General features: G+C 41.3%; 1 protein-coding gene across 1 annotated transcript; it reads right to left on the bottom strand.

The window, feature by feature from the left end:
* Positions 1–295: 295 nt before the first annotated feature.
* COMMD2 (COMM domain containing 2) lies at positions 296–15,469 on the bottom strand. The gene is made up of 5 exons (XM_051983289.1): positions 14,974–15,469; positions 14,160–14,237; positions 10,477–10,559; positions 8,938–9,111; positions 296–911 (listed from the first exon to the last, which is right to left on the bottom strand). The coding sequence occupies exons 1-5, from the start codon at positions 15,329–15,331 to the stop codon at positions 714–716; spliced, it is 891 nt and encodes a 296-aa protein (XP_051839249.1). The 5' UTR covers positions 15,332–15,469; the 3' UTR covers positions 296–713.
* Positions 15,470–18,610: the final 3,141 nt, after the last annotated feature.

Raw genomic sequence — 18,610 nt, 5'->3', positions numbered from 1 at the left:
AAGTTTTACTGGCCACATGTATTCCATTATCATTCAGTTCCATACACTTTTAAAGGTATTCCTAAGCACTTGAAAGAATTTGAAGTATAAACAAATGATACATAATGAATTCAAGATCATAACGATGCTATAGCAATGCTATTTCCATTTTACAAATACGCTGCAAACAAGGGAAAATAGTATCACTCTTCTATAGAAGAAACACAGGAACTTTCATCAATCTACAATATTCTGAAAACTTAACATCAAGTCAGCATTAGGAGTTTCTTTAAAAGAAAATTTTAATTCTGAATAATTAAGTGATCACATTGTATTTTTATTTTAGATATAATTCAAATATAATTTTTAGATATCAAGCATAAAGAAATATAATAAAAAACAAGTATAAGTTTTAAAAAAATCAAGATATTCTAGAAGATATTGATATGTACAGAAAACGAACATAAATTAATTTCCAGTTGAACTATCATCACACATACACATGCATTTATATAAAACAAAATTCATTTTATAGCATTAAGAAATGAGGCATAAGAAACCTCATAAAAAATAAGCATCTAATTAATTTATCAGTGTTATGGCAGAGAAAACAAAGTCCATCTAATTCAGATATTTAACCCTTTTAATTACAAGAAAAAGGATTCCAACCTATGCTTAGTCTTTTAACATTGCTTCATAAATCATCTGAACAAATTTACAACACAAATTCAATACTATTTGATATTTCGGACAATTCTCCTGCAATGGTTTGTTTTCATTTCTCCTAATGCTTGTTCCAGTTGCTGAATCAAGTGGAGCAAGGTAGCTGGGTCAGTCTGCAAAACCTGGTTGCTATGCTCTCCATCCTGACTCAGGTGCAGCTTTAGAGTCATTGCTGGTTTAATCTGCTGTCTTAGACATCTGCTAGCAAGCTAGATATTTAAATGGAAGGAAAGCAGAGTTAAACATTCATACACAGTAAAATTAATGCAAAATACACACGTACAAAATTTAGAAATCTTTTAACTTCCAAGTACTTAAAATCAACATTTTAAAATATATTATTGATCCTGCCAACAACCCTTAGTCCATAAAGTACACTATAAACCAAAAATGAATAAAAAGAGTAAAAACAATCAATTTAATGAGAAAATTAAATGAAATGAGGGTTGGGAATGGGGGCGGGGGGTGGTACAGGTTTAGTCTAAGAAAAGAAGAGTAAGAGGCAACAATATTTGTCCTTCAAATTTATGAAAGGTTGCTTTTTTTTTTTTTTTTAACAAGGGTTGTCAATCTCCTCTTTTATTCCATTTTTGTACAGAACTAAACAAGAGAAAACTGGCTTAAACTAAAACAGATAAATTTGAGGTCAGACATGGAGAAAACAGCAGATAAAATGTTGTAGTGGAACATCAAAAGACTCTGAGGATTCTTTAGCTCTCAAGGTCTTGAAGCAGAAACAGATTATTTCAGAGTTGGAAGACAGATTAGATTAGAGGTCATCTAAATTTAAATGTTACCTGTTACTCTACACTAGTTATGTCAAACTCAGAGAAATGGGGTCATTGAATCATACATAAAGAAGCTGGCCAACTTTCTTGTCAGTCAACTGTCTGATGCCTCTGCCCTATAACACAACCTCCAGAAGAGGACTCCACTATGCCTGAGCTGAGGAGGACCATTCTATTACTGAAGGGCTACTGCTAAGTGCCTCAATTTACCTCTTTTAAATCTTCCATCAGTGGCTCCTAGTTCTGTCCTCTGAGGCTGAGGTGGCTAAGTCTAATCTTTCTTTCACTTCTCAGGTCTTCCCCATTTCTTGAAACAATTACTTCATGGCATGAATGCAAGGTCCCTCCCCCTCCTGGCTGTCCTCCTGTGGACACTTGTCCCACTTCTCAGTGTTTTCCTAAATTGTAATCTGGCCAGAGAAATACTAAGGTTCTATGTCTTCTTGCTCCTAAATGCTTTGCCTCTCTTAAAACAAGATAGAATCACATTAGCTTTCTTGGTTGTCATACCACACTACTGACTATTCAGGAGTCTGAAGTCCATTAAGCTGGCTGGATCTTTTTCAGATGAATTGTGTTCTAAAAACGCTTCCCTCATTTTGTATATGCAAAGCTAAATTTCCAGGTAATTGAAATCTTTCTTCAAAATATCACATCTTAAGTTTTTTTTTTCCCCAAAGAAATGTATTATTTATTTGTTTTTGTTTTTTTTTTAAACAAGGCAATTGGAGTTAAATGACTTGCCACAGCTAGTTAATTGTCAAGGGTCTGAGGCTGTATTTGAACTCTGGGCTTCTTGATTCCAAAGCTGGTTCTCTATCCATTATACCAAGGAGCAAACCCCAATTTGATTTCATTCTTAAGAACATCGGTTTTACTGATGATTTAGGATCATCATTGTAAATTATCAAACTTTACAAATCTTCATATTTTTTTTCCTATTTCTTCCCTAAAAGACACGTGATCAACTGTTACCTTTCCCTTTTTCTTTCTATCTAATAGTTCTTAAGCCCCTTGGCATTATCTTTTTTTATTTACTGGTCCTAATCTACAGCAGACTAGCTCAACATAAATACTCAGTACAAACTCTGTGCTACAACAATCAGAAACAGTTTGATTTTATCATCTTGGTGTTGGCACAAGCTCTCAGAGCTTCAGCTCACTAAACATTGAAAGGAGGGGAATTAATCCAGGATGACTCACAAATCTAAATTTCTTTTAGCTGGTGAAAGGTTCTGATTCATTCAGAATACACCATGCTTGGATTATCATATTTTTTGTCTATCATCTCTTCAAACAATTTAGAGGGCAGACCATATCCTATACCATTTTATGGTATCCCTAACACTTAGCACTTAGTTTCTACACATAACAAGTATGCAATAAATATAGTAATGATAATATAACATGGGCCTTAGTGAAGATGATTTGAAAGTACTATTTAAGATACTGAAGAGCTGGCAAGGTTGGCTAAAAGAAATTTTAAATAAAGAGCTTGGATTTTGTTCAGGAGGTGTTGAAGAGAGGCTAAAGATTTGGGAATTCCCAGAATAACTAACTAGAGAACACGGAGCTGAATTCCTTAGGCAGACTAACATTTTTAACAATTTAAAAAATTTTTTCAATGATCAAAAGCATCTTTTTTTTCCTCTCCAACTCTGCCTTTCTCAATACCCCTCCCCTCAAAAACAAAAGAAAAACAAAATTCTATTTATATGCATAATCAAGCAATATCATATTCCCATACTGTGTTCAAAAATTTAACATCTTAACTATAAGACTAACTATGGCATATATTAAAAGGATATTAAATTAAAATATTACTAATTGCACCAAATTTTTTATAAAATAATTTCCCTGAGTTTTTTAATCATAATTAAATAATCAGAGATCCAATATTTTTTATATGGTTCCACAAATCAGGTAATGTCCCTCAACATTATTCTCTCTTTCTTGGAAGCAGTTAATAAAAATCTATCAACCATCTAAGCTAAAAAAAAACCTAAAATAAACAAACAAAAAACAAATTAGGCTAGAGGTCATGAGGTCTTGAATTAATGTGAAAGTTATGTGAGTGATGAGGAGTCAGATGTAAGAGATGTGGGGGAGGTAGAAATAAAGATTTGGCAAATTACTGGATTATGTGGAGTGAGGGGCAATGAAGACTAAAGGATGATGCTCAGGTAATGAACCTGGAAGGCAGGAAGAATAGTGGCAGTTATGACAGAATCAGGAAGTCTGAAAGGGGGGCCGGGTTGGGAAGTGGGAGAGAACCTACGAGGTCAGGGTTGGACATACTGAAATTAGATGGCACATCCAAGAGACGCCTGATGATGGGGCTAAATAAAGTCAGGAGAGACACAGGGCCTGGACAAAGGGCTCTGTGACCCATTTGCGTAAGTGACAGACTAATGGAACGGAATGTAGAGAGTCTGTGCTAGGCTCTGGGGAGCCTCCCGGTTATGGGGCATGATGTGAGTGAGCAGCCAGCAGAGGGCCTGTGGAGGAAGATGAGCAGCAGCAGCAGTGGGACAAGAACACAAAGGCCCGGGAGGGGAGAGAGAGAGGTCAAAGGCAGTGGGCTGAATGGGAAGGACGGGCACCACTGACTCTGGAAGGGACATTCAGGTCAGCATGGGGAGAAGAGTGAGAAGAAAGCTCCAAGTGGGGAGAGAGCTTTTTTTCAGGAAGTCTGACCAAGAAAGAGGAGAGAAAAGCTTTCAGCTGGAGGGGATGATAAGTCTAGTGACAATTTTTTAAGGATGAATGAGACCTGGATGTTTGAAGGCTATAGAGAAGGCACCAAAAAAGAAGAGAGGATGAAGGTTTGAGAGAGCAGGGATGTCTGAGGACGCCATCTGAGAAAGTACAAGGGGATGGGATCAAATCCTATGCAGGAAAGGACTTCTCATCAGAGACAGAGGAAGGGAACGCATGGAGGAGGAGTAACATTAGGGCATTCTGAGATGAAGGGAATGTGAGAAGCAGGAGCTCACACAAGAGGTCTCAATTTTCTCCTCATCTAAGACAGGAGAAGAGCAGAGCACCGGCGGTCTGAGAAAAGGGCAGGGTTTGAATAGCTTCTGTGGAGAGTGAAACGGGGAACTGATGGGGGAGGAATAAAAGGGCTGCTCTCTTAGGAAGGCCCAATTGCTAAATGTGAGTTGAGAATGTTCCCGGTCAGCAGAATCTTTTTTCTGGCTCCATTCAACAACCTGTTAGTGTTATTAGACGAGACTCACGGTGCAGAGAGTAATCCAGGACTGAAGCACAGGCAAGAGATTATCAGTAGCAAGACCAAGGGACACGGATTTCCTGAGAGAGTTCAGCACAGAACTGAAATGACTAATGAAAGGGTCCAGATTACAAAGGGAGAAAAGTGAAGTTGGAGTTGGGGTCACATCATGAGAAACTGCTTCAGGGCAAGAAGAGAACCCGATAGCTTGATGATGGAGAACAGACATAAGGAGGATGAGACATAAAAAAGATGGGTTATTTTCAGATAGACGACTATCAGTTTCTAACCAAGGAAGTGGTACATTTATGAGTAATGGTTTGTGACAGTTCCTAAGTTTGGCTGAGATGAAATGAAACAAGCATCATCATTATGAAATCTCCAAGAATAAGGGCAGGAACTCAGGAGAGGAAGGTGGTGGGCCAGGTGCTGAACTCTGAGAGAAGTAAGAGAATGACTTGGGAACAAATATACAACATTCACCATGATTTGAATTGGTTGAAAAATTCTGACTGAGTCGATATGTACCTAACCTGGTCTTTATGACCGTAAGATTTAATGCTAGTAAACAAGTTCAAAGATCATCTAAGTAAACCTCCTGAGCAGAAGATGAAGTCCCAAGACAAGGTAACTTTTAAAGATCACACAAATAGTAAACAAGAGATCCAAGATTTGAATTCAAGTGCTACAACTCCAATATCCCTTCTATAATTATACTGTTTCATTACTTTCTTTGGTAAACTTTCAGAATCAAATAAATTTTTAAATCATTTTTATTTTTTATCTTTTTATTTTTATATCTTTAATTTACTTATGTATTCTGAGAAAAAAGCTCAATCATACCTATATTTATGTAATACAGGAAAAAAGCAAAGAATTGTTAATAGCACATAATATTATTATTTGATCTTGTGTTTCTAAAAGGAAAATTTATTTTGCTCCTCCCCACAATACTTTCTCATAATTAGAAAAAAATCTTAAAGTAAAATTAAATACCTGAGGAACAACTTTAGAAATGTATTTATAATTGCAGAACTACACATAAAGTTGGAAGGGGTTGGTAATCCGATAAGGGATATAAAAGAGAAAAAAAATCTTATTTGACACTTAACTTTTCTTGAATTAGCTTAAGAAAGATAGCAGACATTAAAAGCTCTGGAATACTAAGTGTTCTATTAAACCACAGACAGAGCACAGAGTTAAATTTAAACAACAGTAATATGTTCTCATTCTGCAGTCTAATGCTGACCACCCCTGAAGTAACAGGGAAGCTCAGTCTGAAACATTCAATTTACTGTTATTAACAAAGGCATAAATTGTACTCTTGATTTATTCTGGGCATCTTTCCACTAGAAACTAGGCTGACCATTACCTCGTTCCACATAAGCTACTGCACATTAATTAAATAGTAAAAGTTTACTCATTACCAACTTGAGTGGAGCCAAGTCAGTTACTCAGAAATGAAAGGCTGTTTCTTGTTACTAATCTTTTGACCCACTTGGTCTTCATTGGACACATTTCTTTCCATCTACTTCTATGGAAGAATTTATTTCAGCTCAAAACCCTCAGTAAGGGTTTGAACTAAGTAAATTAAAGAAAAACTCAATTATTTCTTTGAAACATTTTAACATTAAAAAGTAAAAATCATTACAGCAGATTTCCAATTTTGAAATGCATTTTATATTATTCTGAGCTGGGTCTTATTTAATCAGCTATGCATTTATTTTCATTTCAGATGCTTTTTGCTTTTTGTCTTTGTAACGATGGCACCTCAAACAGTACCTAACCCATAGGACAGAGATAAAGACTAGATCTTATGATTTCACCAAACTAGGGACTGACTATACAGTGAGGAGTCTCCCGCTCCCAACAGAGATCAGTAATTTCTCCACAAGTTCATCTTAAGAGTTCCCAAGAAGAACACCAAGTGATTTGTTCAGGGTCAGACAGGCAGTTTGTGTCAGAGGAAAGGCTTGATCCTAGGTCTTTCTAAAGTTAGTTTTCTGTGCACAACGTCAAAGGTGTTAAATTCACTATCCACAGAAGTTCCCATTACTGCTTGAACAAGAATAAAATTTAACTGGAAAAAGTTTAACAAAATAAATTAAAAGATAAAAAACAAAAATAACGTTAAATTGTGGTTTTCTAAATCAACATGTAGCCTGCAGGGTTGGCATATAGCAATTACTTCCTAAATATTGGTTGATTAATTATCATGCTGGTTGCTAAAGGCATATTCGTTTAGTAATCAATTTTTTAAAATACTCAAAAGTTACTCTTATCTGTACCAAAGGACAGAAATAAAGAAAGGAAGATCATTTTATTAGAGAGAGATATGACTCCATTATTAAATGTGCTTAATGGTAAAAATTTCCACAATTCCATTTAAGTGTAAAGTTAAGGTTTTAAATAAAAGATGAAATTTAGGAGTAATATGATTGGAGTTGAAAGGGACCATTAACTAATGGTGGTCCAACCTTCTCACTTGACATTTGAAAGGAGGCTCTAAGAAATAGGAGGACATATACAGGTCAGATTGTGAAAGTGAAATAAAACTGATACCCAGGGTCTTTTGACTCACAAAACCATGTTCCTTCCACTCCATCATGGCATTTATCTATAGAATTAGATAGCTTTAAGGGTCAAAGGTATAAAGAAAAGGCATTATCAGGCCAAATATAGGAAAGCTTTTCCCTCCTAGACCTTTCATTTGAACCCGAAATCCTTTATTTAACTCTGCCCTCTCTACCACATGAGTTAAAGCTGGCATCCTTCTAGGACCTTACCATTTGCTGCCCTCAGGCAGGAGGCCTTTGCCTTATCCTTGACTGAATGGATCTAGAGATACCTAACACAGGTATATTCTCTCCCCCTCACCCCCCACTATTCTAGTAAAACAAGACTATGCTTCCTCTATTCTACCTCTGGAGTCCAGTCATCGACAAGGTTCTGTTGTGATTTCTTCCCAATGCCCGCTGCCTCCAACCTGAAAGCAGACAGGGAAGCCTAAGTGCTGAGGAGGCCTCTGGGTCCTTCACTTGGCTCCTTCGGCGCCCTCCTGCCAAGTGCACCACCACGACCTTCATCATACCATTCTCATGCCAGGGGACTGCCTCTTGTCAAGATCAAGCACAAGGCTGGACTTTCTAGTACTGAAACCACTGATTCTTAAGTGGCCTTGTGTCTCTTTGGCAATTTGGTGAAACTTATGGACCCCATTCTCAGAGTAATGTTTTTTTTATTTTGAGATTGCATTTCTCGATCTTGTTCAGGTTGGACATGCAGAGGCTAGCCATGGGTCTGAACCCACTACTAATGGGCAAGAGTTTGACCTGCTCTTGGTTTTTAACCAAAGCTTGTTTGCCCCTCCCAAAGCAACTCAGTGGCCCTCCTGTTCGCAGGGGCTTCTAACCGGCATTGTTTAGTCATTCACTTGGATGTAATTCTTTGACCCCACCGAGTAGCATACTCCAATACCATCTGGATAAAAACGCAGGAGTGGTTTGCAATTTTCTTCTCCAGTAAGACTGAGGGGAAAAGAGGTTAAATGACTTGCTCACAGTCACACAGCTAGTAACTATATGAGGCTGGATTTGAACTGAGATCTTCCTGATTCCAGGTCAAGTGCTCTATCCACTGAACTACGTAGCTGCCTCCCCAGTCTGCACTGTTCACAGAACTTATGACCTCAGTTTGTCCACTAGCTAGAATTATGGACACAAGCCACCACACCGGGATCAAAATAATGCTCTTAAACACATAAAATATATGGTATTACAAAAGATACTCCTTGTAACTTTACTTCTACTTCTATGAATCAAACAATTAACAATTAATTAGTCTTTATTGGATTGGTACCATAAAATAAGTATTTTACTGATTAAAGTTTCACCTTCTAAAAAAATATCTCCAACTATCTTCAAAATAATTTTTAGACAGTCATAAATCATGTTTTTTAAGACTAACTTTGAAAATCTTTGCAATTACCTCCTTTCATATTAGTCAATATCCCCGATTTGAATACACCAAAGAAGTTAACCGAAAATTGAAGCCACTATTTACCAATTAATCAGTTACAAATTAGCCTTACAATAAACATGACAAAACACTTTTGTTTTAAATATAGTAAAGATATTTAAAGAGTGAAGCAAAGGAAGATAAGCCTAACATAACAGTAAATTCTCCAACAGTAAAAATTGTAAATAATCCTACCTGTACATCTAATCTCCATTCAAGATTGTGGTAACTAGGGAACACTGGTGCCAATTCACTCAGAATCGTTCTGATTTCTTTTCTGTGGTCAAGGTAAAGCTGAAGCAACAATTTATTTAAGTCTTCACTGAATCCCAAAACAAGCACCGAATCTTGGAAATCCAGTTCAGAAATCTGGAAGAATATAGGAAGCATTATGTAGTAACAAACAATTAGCATATATCAAATTTAAAAGTATAATAGTAAATATAATCTCTTCAGCTTCTTTTTGTCTAATAAATATCCTGTTCAATCAAAAACCCACCTAATAATAATCAAAATTCCACCATCTAGTGATAATCACAATTCCTGACCATCCTTACAAAAGCTAAATGAATGATAGTACTTTTTGAATTTGAAGAGGCTACAGATATTAAGATATATTCCACAATGAAAAGTTCTCTATCCGGTTTTACATATTAATGATTTTTTTCCTTCTTTTTTTTTTTTTTTTAAATTATAGCTTTTTATTTACAAGTTATATGCATGGGTAATTTTACAGCATTGACAATTGCCAAACCTTTTGTTTCAATTTTTCCCCTCCTTCCCTCCATCCCCTCCCCCAGATGGTAGGTTGACCAATACATGTTAAGTATGTTAAAGCATATATGTCCTAACAGTTATTTTGCTGTACAAAAAGAATTGGAGTTTGAAATAGTGTACAATTAGCCTGTGAAGGAAATCAAAAATGCTGGCGGACAAAAATAGAGGAATTGGGAATTCTATGTAGTGGTTCTTAGTTATCTCCTAGAGTTCTTTCGCTGGGTGTAGCAGATTCAGTTCATTATTGCTCTATTAGAACTGATTTGTTCATCTCATTGTTGAAGAGGTCACGTCCATCAGAATTGATTATCATACAGTATTGTTGTTGAAGTATATAATGATCGTCTGGCCCTGCTCATTTCACTCAGCATCAGTTCATGTAAGTGTCTCCAGGCCTTTCTGAAATCCTCCTGTTGGTCATTTCTTACCAAACAATAATATTCCATAATATTCATATACCACACATATTACTGATTTAGAAAGAAAATGAAATCAATTCAATGGCTGCCTCCTCTTAAATATGCTATTGAGATTTTGTTTCAGAAAAATTCTCAAATGGGACAATTTTAAAATAGCAAAAATAGGTCAGCCTTTTTTCCAGAACCCACCTCATTCTTACTGCTTCATTATCACATTTGGGCTCAGAGAGAGATCCAAAGCCAGCACTTTGTCCCAAATTACTTGGAGAACATGACAGCCACACCACTTCACAGCAGGATTGATAAGGTGTTCCAGGGTGACAATCTTCTCCATTAGGAGTCAAATATTTCTTTTCATAGTACACTAAACTATTTACCAACCAATAATCTACTCCAACTTCTACATATACTTGAAGGGAATATTTTACAAAAGATCCTTCCATTTCCCCAATAAAGAATATGACTGGTTCTTGACCTTCCATGATGGAGAATATGAATAGTTCTTAAATGGTTCTCAACCCTACCAACAAAATCTTACCATGAGTTTTGAGCTCTCAGTGAGTAGGTATGTTAATCCTTCAACTCCATGTTGGACTGTGTTACTACTAACATTGAGTTTTCCTGAAGGCAGAAAAGGAAACCACAATACAGTTATTTTCCTGAAAAACATTTCCTTTTACATAGTCATGTATCTATTATGCAAGGCCCTGAATTTTACAGTCACTTCAATTAAGATAAAAATTGCAAAAAGGCTTTTAGAAAGCTAAATTCTTGCTTACATTTCCTCTCCCTCTTCAAACCACTGCAATCTGGTTTCCTAGACCATCACTCAAATTTACAAGTGACCTCAAAGTTACTAGTGACCTTTCAAAACTAAATCTTTATGCTTCTCGAACTTTTAGCAATTTGATACTGCTGAGTCACCACTCTTTCCATGGTTTATTTTCCCCTAACGTTCTCTCTTGGGTCTCCTTTTACCTATCTACCCAGCTCCTTCTTCTCAGTGCCCTTTCCTGGACCACCGTCCATATCTGGCCCTCATCCCAGGTCCTTCCCCGTGGTGATCTCATCAGCTCCCATGCCTGGACATCCAGTCCTCACCTCTCCTCAAGCTTTAGTCCTGCTGTATCATTAACTGTTCCTCTCTCAAACACCAGCCCCTCTCACACCCTCCTTCTCGTCACTTGGGGTCCCCCGTCTCCCCTGCTCCTCTCTCTAGGCCCCTCCAGGCCCCTCTCACATGCATCCATCCCATCTGCTCCCCTCCCTTGCTTGGGCCCCTCACCAGGCCTAGTGCAGTGGAACCTTCGTGGGCCTCCCTGCCCCAGGCCTACCACCTCTCCAACTTTTCCTTTACACAGCTTTTCAATCCATACTCTCCTCTCTACTACTAGCTGGACCTTCTCTTACACCCTCGAACACTGATCCTGGAGGAGCCCATGGGCACTTCCAATGTCTCCTCTCTAATCTCTGTACTCAACAACCTGTGCTCCATTGAAGCCCACTCAAACCAAAGTTTTTCAAACAAAATCCACCTCAGGGCAGCTAACAATAAGCCTTTACTCCTTATTCTTCCTCCCTTCTCAAAGAGTTCCCTACCTGGCTTACCATCTTCCTCTCCTGCCCAAATGTTGCCTTTCTACAAAAGGATTTAAAGTAGGCACTTGGGTCGCCTCAAACTCCCTAATTCCTTGGACTCCTTAAATCCCATGGCCTACCCCCTTCACCCTATCTCAGCCACACAGAGGGAGGCAACCCACTACATTTCAACATTACTGAAAAATGTTCCATTTTCCAAGTTAGATATGCTCACATTCTCTTATCTGACCATAACCTATAATTCTGTTTCTCTCTCCCCCTTCCCCTGTCTGTCTTTGTCTGCCCCCCTACCCTCCACCTCACACCCCACCCCAGCCCCAAGTAATGACTTCAGTTCTCCCCTCCAACACCAGCCCAATACTTAGCTGTCACCCTGCCCCTGCTCTTGACTCTCACCACTTGGACTTACGGAGATTCTTCTCTTGCCAAAGCTTGGCTCCACCCACCCACACCCTCAGCTCTGGCTCACAAGCTTCTGGACCAGATGACAGAGCCTCACAAACGTGCTGAGTGGACACATCATCCAAACTCAACTGGACTCTCACTGCAGCAAGGCAGTCCTTTAACTCTTTCCAAAATGATTCTTTATTTCACCATCCGGAGAAGCTATTCTAAACTTTCTCTTCCTCCCCCTTAAGCCTCACACTTTCTTCTTTTGTCCTTCTCAATTAAGCACCTTGTCTCTTACTTTACTGAGAAAACAGACCATTTAATGTTAATTTCCTCTTCTCTTCATCTTGGAAAAATTTTGGTGTTATCTTCTACTCTTCCCCTTTCTCCCAGTTTCTGACAATGAGGTGGCCCTTCTCCTTGCAAAGGTAAAACTATACTGTTTTAACTAGATGGTCCAATAGAGAGTGCTGTATCTGGAATCAGGAAGATGAATTCTAACCTTGCTCCAGCTGGGTAATCCTAGGCAAATCATTTAATCTCTCTCAGCCTTCATTTTTCCCATCTATAAAATGGGAATAATATCCCCTATCTCCTAAAGTTGTGAAAGTAAAATATTTGTAAAGAACTTTAAAGTGACATTTAGTATGTTATTTTATTCCATCTTCTCCAGCAGATTCAAGAATCTTTGATCTTTCCCTCTTCTCCCTTTCCTTTAAGTTGCCTGTATTTCCAGTGCTTAAATACCATCCTAAACTTGACTATTCCCTCACACTGACATGCTGTATCTCACCACCTTTTTGAACAGCCCCTTTGAAAAAATGGCCAAAACACACTTTTTTCTCACTTCTAAACCCTTTGTAATCTGGCTTTCAACATCACCATCCAACTAAAACTGCACTCTCCAAAGTTAGCAGTGGTCTTAAATGGCCAAACCCCACAATCCCTTTTTTAATGGGTACTCTCTCCCCTCTCTGGATTTTGGGACTGTTCAGTCTCTGTTGGTGCATCATGCACACCACGCCTCTAAATGGGGAGTCTGGCCCTACGCTCTTTTTCCTTTTCTCACTACACCTTCTCAATACTATCATAAGCAACAGAACATAAACCAAAATAGTAAGTGACCCAGGCATGGGAGAGCGTGACAATTAACCCCTGCTGGTGTTGGAGGAAAGTGACGTCAGCACTTCAGGTGCAGTTCACTCAGGGACCTATGAATTCACCCCCAATCACCAACTGCCATCTTGAACTCAAAAGGTCCAAACCTGAGCTCTCATCTGCCTCTATTTCCACCAAAGGGATTGGCCATTTCTGCCCTCAGCATTTCCTTAACCCCAAGGTGCTAGCAGTGAAAGTCCAGGGTTTCCACCTTACCTTTCAGACCCCACCCTCCTTCCAGTAGGAAGCCCCCGAGGCTGCCCCTTGAACCCCCATCCCCTTCAGGCGCAAACAGAAACCCTTGGGCTGGGCCTGGAGGGCTGCAAGGGGCTTCAGGGGCTGAGGGGGACAGTGCCCGCCCCACTTTGCCTGGGCTGCCAACCATCAGGGCGACTCATCTGAGTGGCGTTAGAGCCTGCTGACCCTGGGAGTCCGTCAGATGGCCCCTCCCACTCTGGCCGGATCAGCCCTGCCTGAAGGTGAGACCCCCGGAGCGTTCCGAGCACACGCTGGGGCCTGGGAACTTCTCCCACCGCGCAGCCATGCAGGATCACCCAACCAAGGTTTCACTTAAAGATCCCATTTATAAAACAAACAAATGTTACTGCCCAGGCGGGCACCACTGCGCCAGCCTAGGGGAAGGGAGACCCCCATTTCCCCCATCTCCTCGAGCGCAGCAGGGGCTCATGCCTGCAGATCACGGCCCCAGCCTGCTTCTCTTTCCGGGACCCGTGTGGGACAATCCTTTCCAGGGCTTTCTTGGCCCCAGGACCCTGAGCCCCTTTCCCCACCCTCGCACCTTCCGGTTTCAAACGAGGCTAAACTCCAGTCCCAGTCCCAGCCAGACCTGCCGGACACTTGGGAAAAGCCCACGCCCCAGCACACAGGAGAGCCAGGTGGGCGGGGCTGCCAGGCAAGAGGGAGGGGGGTTGGGCTGGGAGGCAGGATGCCCAAACCGTGGTTACCATCTCGATCTGCATGCCTCCCACACCCCCAAGCCCCAGTTTTCCCCCCGACAAAGTGGGAGGAGGGAGACTGCCTCCGGAGGGGCCCCAGGCGCCGCACGCTCCTTACTGGCGGCCCCTTCATACACTTTCGGGTTGGAGCCTTTCCTCAGAAACTCCAGAGCGATCCGGCCGAATTCGGCGACCACTGTGGGAGACAAGACAAAGAGGAACGGACGTGAGAACGAGGCCCGGGTGGGTGGAAGGAGCGCGCCAGGGTAAGAGAATGGAGCGCAACTGGGGCGCGAGGCTGAGGGAAGCAGGCGACTGAGGGAGTGCGCAAGCGCACGCGTGAGGGAGCGGAGCAAGCCCGGAGCGCGGCACTGAGCGGGAGTGCGCAAGCGCGAAAAAGATGGGCGTGGTGCGCGAAGCTGGGAGGAGAGCAGATAGGACGTGGCGCTTCAGGGAACAGAAGTTAGAATGGAGAACTAACAATAGGGGGCACTTGAAGTTTGAAACACGCAAGCGCAAGCAAAGCCAGGGGAGAGAAAAAGAGGAAAGCTCAGTGGGTAATGAAAGGAGGGCGGAAGCAGAGAAAAGAAACGGAGGGGTGAGGGGCGCGTGAAGTTGGGTGTGGTCGCGAGAACTAGAGGGAAGTGGGCATGTGACTGGAGCAAGGGGGGCAAAAGATGAGAGAATTTCAGGAGGCGGGAGTGAAGGGGAGAGAAGAAAAAGGAAGGGAAGGGCATTTGAGAGCGAACTAAGACTGGGAAGAAACAGAGGCACAGGGCGGAGATAGAGTCGATAGGGGGCGCACCAAGTGGAGAGAAGTCAGTAGGGGGCGCGCACGCGCAATGATAGGGCACGTGAACTGGGTGGGAGGGGGCACCCTCCCCGCTTGCCTCCCTCCTCACGCACGCACAAGAGCGGGCGCGCGCACTGACCGGCGTAGTCCACCTTCGGTAGGAAGCTCAGGTGCTCGCGGTGCTCCTCGGACAGCTCCAGAAGCATCTTTCTCCTCTTCGGGCCGAACCTCGGCAGCAGCGGCGGCGGCGGAAGGCCTGCCTTCTCTAAAGAACACTTCCGTCTGCTGAGTCCGTCGCGGATCGCTCCGGCGAAGCCGCGTCCTCCCGAGGTGGGGGTTCCGGCCGTTGACGTCTGCCTTCCCGGCCCCGCCCCCGTGCGCTCCGGATCCCGGGCCGCCTCCTCCCTAAACCTAGTTTTCTCCCACCTCCCTCCCGCTGTGCCGGGCGGAGACCTAGTCATGGAGGCCGAGAGGGCGAACAGATTTGTGGAGCTCATTTATTAGTCCTTTGGTTCCTAGTCCAGAATGCACCTAGCTTGCAATGAATGGTTTGAGAATATTGAGCTGCTCTGTACCTCCGCTCGCGGCTTGTCGTCCCCGGCCCGCTGCAGTAGTGACCCGTCCCCCGCTTCGCTCCAAGTGGAGAAGTTGAGCACCCCAAAAAACATCTCGTTGGGGCTTCACAGCAGTAGGGGCGGCCATCCTCAGTGGCCAGGTCAGAGGGGGTCTTTTACGTTCAGGTTTCACCAGAAAGGCTGGTGTTCAAAACCTTCGCCTGCACTCTACTGGTGCTGCCTTCAAGCGTCCGACGGTCGTAGGGCGAAGGTTACTTCTGTTAGGCAGATGGCTCTACTTGCCTTTCCCCTCTCCAATCTTTTTATCCCATCTCGCAGCCCAGCCCGGCCGGGTCACCCCTTCTCCCCGAAGTCGTGACACTGTCCGGGAGTACAAAGGGGGCTCCTCAGGAGCAGAGACTGCGGACCCTGAGTGCACAGGTGCCAGGGACCCCGCCAGCGTTTTCCCGGGAAGGAACTGAAGTGCAGAGACAGAGGAGAAATGAGATCGTGACAGCCTCACTCTTCCAAGTGATCCTGACCAAGCTGTCGACCTCTGCCTGCTGCACGGGCCATCGTTTCCCCTTGGATCTCCACTGCCCTTGTCTTGTTTCCCTGCCTGCATCCTAATGGCCTGTAAAAATGGCTTTTTCCTTTGCACCTCTTATAATCACAGCTTGACTCAGTGCGTTGACAAGGAGACAAAAGCATAGAGAAATCCATCATTTGCGTCACCCCTTTCATGACAGTGTTTAAGATTGGCTCCAGACAGCATGAGTTAGTAATGAAGATATGAAAAGGAAAAATACTTCTAGTGCTGAGCCCCAGCTGTGAAAGCTGGAATAATATTTAGTGATATTTGGAGTGTTCTGGGAAGAAGTGATTAAGTTTCCAACATATAGAAGATGAAGATTTCATGACGAATTAGGGAATTCCTTTTTGTTTATGTAAAATACAATAACACTTAGAAGTCGTGGTGCCTCTCCTTAAACTTAATAATATTAGCTAATTAGTCATCAGAAGACTTCAGTAAAATGGCAGTCGTGTGAAGTAAAGCTGTTTCAGTTATGCAGATAGTGCTCTAATGTTCCTTCAGAGCGTTTTCTACAAATAAAAAAATTCTTATCTTGCTCTGCAGGGGTGCATAGCTGCAATGTATTCACCTGAAATCCAATTTATTTTATGCAGTCATGTATTTCACACCCTAGAGAGGACCCAAAAGATTTATGAGCAAAATGTTTAATAGACATAAGGAAATATTTTTCTTTAAGATATAATCCAAGCAATACATTGATTAGGAGTTTTCTTTAAGTAGAGACCTAATCCTACACAAATATTATGTGTTAATGTAATCTTTAAAAGATTTTATTTAGCCCACGTGCATGCCACATATCATAAATATAATCTTAAATTGCTTTAGAATAAGAAAAATATTTAAAATTACATTTATGGTTACAATTCTTTTATTTGCTTGAAAGTTTTGTTTTCTCCATTAGTCAATAAGCATTGATTAGGCACCAGCTATGTCCCAGGCACTGTGCTAAGCACTGAACATATAAATATGAAAATGAAAATCTCTGCCTGGAGGAAGCAAATAATCTAATAGAGAAAGATAGCACAGATAAACCAAAGAGAGTTTTGGGGAAAGGCCATACAAATCATGGAGACAGCCAAAGGAAAGAAGCTGAGTGGAAAATGAAGAAATGGCCAGGTGAGGGTCTCCTTAAATGTAGGATTGGGGAGTAGCTCTTCCCTCTGGCCTCCTATCCGTGGAGTCCTAGGGACAAAGAATACTGATGAGGTATAAGAAGCAGTACTAATGTGTCCTTACCAATGATAAGGTTCCTGAGAGCATGAATTTTGCACTTAATTGGTATTTATCCTTCATTGACTCCTCCTTTGGTGGCTCACTGTGATAAGAAAATTATCCTACTTTTTTGATGGGCCCGAAAACAGCAAATACTATAGTGAAAACTGATAGTTTCTAAATTATGCTGGAGTTCTAACATAGTACCAGTAACAGATTGAGTCTGATCTGTGGCCAGTCTTAACTAATCAAGATTTTCATTATCCTTCATTATTAGCCTTGGTCTCTATTGGAATGTAGGTTCATTAAGTGTAGAGTCTTATTATTTTTTTTTTACTTTCTTTGTATCTTTAGCATTTAATATAATGAGTGACACATAGTAAGTTCATCAAAAACTTATGGATGTATTAAGTTATCACTTGATGAATTCTTTGGCCATGGCAACTCAAGAAATAGAAAAATTCAGATTATTCCTCAATTCCTCCAACTTTAGTAGTATGCAAAGGGGGTAGTGCATGTTAAAAGTCACCTGGTTTTTGCACTTTTTATGAACTTTATTTACCTATTGGTACATTAAATAGGAAATGCTCATCCAAAGCTCAATATGTGTTACTGGAGAAGTTGTGTATTGCCTTTGACAAAATCAGAAGACAGAAGTTACAGCTAATGGCAGGATAGCTCATAGGTTTGTCCTGGAGAAGCATAAAGATAGATGTAGCTGCTTGTATTTGGCATCCAAAGACAACATGAAGCATCATTTCAGAGGACACTTGATCATCCAGTATTTCAGTGGGTGTCATTTGAGCATTTGCAAAAAATAATCATAACACTTTGTGTTCTCTCTAAAATGTAATGTTCTCTGTTGAGGTTTTCTTGGGGTCTCTGGGAGCAGCCTTCATTTCAGTTCAGTAATCCCACAGGAGTAGCTAGGGATTAAAGTCCAAATCCTTCATTGTCTCCTTCAAAGTCTTATCTCCTTCACTTGGGGCTCGGGTAGTTTTCTAGGGGCCTTTCGAAACTCTTGATTTCAGTGGAGAAGCAAAGAAGGAGAGCCTTCCACCAAGGTGGTGTGAGATGGGACGAATCTGTCTGAGTCCAAGGGCTTGTGCTCCAGTCTTCAACCTTCAGCCTTCAACCTTCAGCCTTCAGCCTTCTGTCCACTTGTCTCTGAATCTCTGAATCTCTCTGGCTAAGGCTTCTAGCTTATATGCTACACACTGAGTACAAAGCAATCATTATATCACTAGGAAACCATTATTTGTTGTTGGATTAAATCAGTGCTAAACTAGATTTACACATTGTCTCCTCAATTCCACTTAATACCTTGTTTCAAGTTCTGGCTCATAACATCTCCTTGTAGGATTAAATTAATCATACTGAACCATGCTAAATTAGATAACTATTGTCTATCAATT

The sequence above is a fragment of the Antechinus flavipes genome, chromosome 3 (genome assembly GCF_016432865.1).
Source record: "Antechinus flavipes isolate AdamAnt ecotype Samford, QLD, Australia chromosome 3, AdamAnt_v2, whole genome shotgun sequence".
Classification (NCBI taxonomy): domain Eukaryota; kingdom Metazoa; phylum Chordata; class Mammalia; order Dasyuromorphia; family Dasyuridae; genus Antechinus; species Antechinus flavipes.
The sequence above is the reverse complement of the archived record's forward strand: the minus strand, read 5'-3'. Positions and strand labels throughout refer to the sequence as shown.

What these genes read in the sequence shown, in the direction of transcription:
- COMMD2 (XM_051983289.1), bottom strand. Translation starts at nt 15,331, where the DNA reads ATGAGCTCCACAAATCTGTTCGCCCTCTCGGCCTCCATGACTAGGTCT. An exon ending in ACCGAAGGTGGACTACGCCG is followed by an intron (nt 14,238 to 14,973) that starts GTCAGTGCGCGC and finishes TGTCTCCCACAG; the next exon opens with TGGTCGCCGAATTCGGCCGG. An exon ending in AATGGAGATTAGATGTACAG is followed by an intron (nt 912 to 8,937) that starts GTAGGATTATTT and finishes TTAAATATCTAG; the next exon opens with CTTGCTAGCAGATGTCTAAG.